Raw genomic sequence first — 1,233 nt, 5'->3', positions numbered from 1 at the left:
GAAGAAGCCAAGGAAGGTGCTGCGATGGCAGGCCTCGAGATTCCCTGGCTCCTGCACAGAGGTTCTGTGTCCAAGAGCGCCTTCATGATCAACAGAGGCTATGTGCAAGGTTGCTGCTAAGCGCTGAAAATGGGAAGCCATTGATCACTGTGAGATGACCCCAGAGTAGGTGGAGAGCACAGGCAGGTCCCCGGGAAACGTGTGTTTTAGCCAGGCTACAAGACAAGAACCCTGCTGCTCCAGCAGACTGAGGGGGTGGACTCCAAGTCTGGCAAGCTGTCCTGGACATCAGTGCTCTTTGCTGTCATGGTCATTATCCTCTCCGACCAGGTTCTCCTGCTGACAGGCCTCTTCAGAACCAGGTGTGCTGCCCTGGTTCTCCTTGAAGCCCAGGACCACGTATCTGCCCTTCTTCAGCACCAGCTGACGTCTCAGCTCATCTGCCATCTGGGAGAGATCCTGCTTCATAGCATAGGCATCTTCGCCATCTGCATAGGACTTGGGCTCTACCTCACTAACCTGGAAGTTCAGGGTGTTGGAGTAAAGGTGCAAGGCTGCTCGGTTGCTCTTCCTGACATGCAGGGATACATACTTAGCGCTGAAGTTCTCAATCATGGCCTGTGAGGCCTGGTCCATCAGCTTCTGGGCCAGGCCAAGGCGCCGATGGGAGCGTTTCATAGCCAGTGAGGTGATGTGTCCATGAGGGACATCATCAGGATCCTCTTCCATTTTGGCCAGGACATAACCCACGATCTTCCCATCCTTATCCTCAGCAATGTAGGAGAGCTGGGGCCAAGAGAGGCCATGATAGAAATAGTACTTCATCTGGTAGTTCTCAGGAAGGCAAAGGAGGTCGCAGTGTTGCATGTTCATCAGGTCATCTGGCCCAGCACAGCGGATGTTCATATTGGCAGCAGAGAGGCCTATCAGACTCGAGAACCAGAGAGGATGCCACAAGCGACACCAACCGCGTTTGCTTTAAAACAGCTGGGATATCCAAACAGGACTCATACAAGATGGGAAAGATCTCCCACTATCTTCCATTTTGTTTCGATCCTTGTCCATCTTCATGCAAGTGGGGTCCCAGTCGTGTCCCAAATGAATGACGACCACGCCGTCCTCCTCAGAAAGGGTAGCCTGGTCTATCCGCCAGCCATTGTGCAGATGCGGGAGCATGTACGACCTCTTGAGCAGGCCTGCACGCCGGATGCCGCGAGCTGCCTCGTGAGAACC

The 1,233-nt window shown here is 54.0% G+C and overlaps 1 protein-coding gene across 1 annotated transcript; it reads right to left on the bottom strand.

Annotated features, from left to right (window-relative positions):
* Positions 1-288: 288 nt before the first annotated feature.
* On the bottom strand, positions 289-921 carry LOC114684039 (N-alpha-acetyltransferase 11-like). The gene has a single exon (XM_028858471.2). It carries the CDS (start codon positions 904-906, stop codon positions 289-291), a length of 618 nt encoding a protein of 205 aa, XP_028714304.1. The 5' UTR covers positions 907-921.
* Positions 922-1,233: the final 312 nt, after the last annotated feature.

The sequence above is a fragment of the Peromyscus leucopus genome, chromosome 2 (assembly GCF_004664715.2).
Source record: "Peromyscus leucopus breed LL Stock chromosome 2, UCI_PerLeu_2.1, whole genome shotgun sequence".
Lineage (NCBI taxonomy): Eukaryota > Metazoa > Chordata > Mammalia > Rodentia > Cricetidae > Peromyscus > Peromyscus leucopus.
The sequence above is the reverse complement of the archived record's forward strand: the minus strand, read 5'-3'. Positions and strand labels throughout refer to the sequence as shown.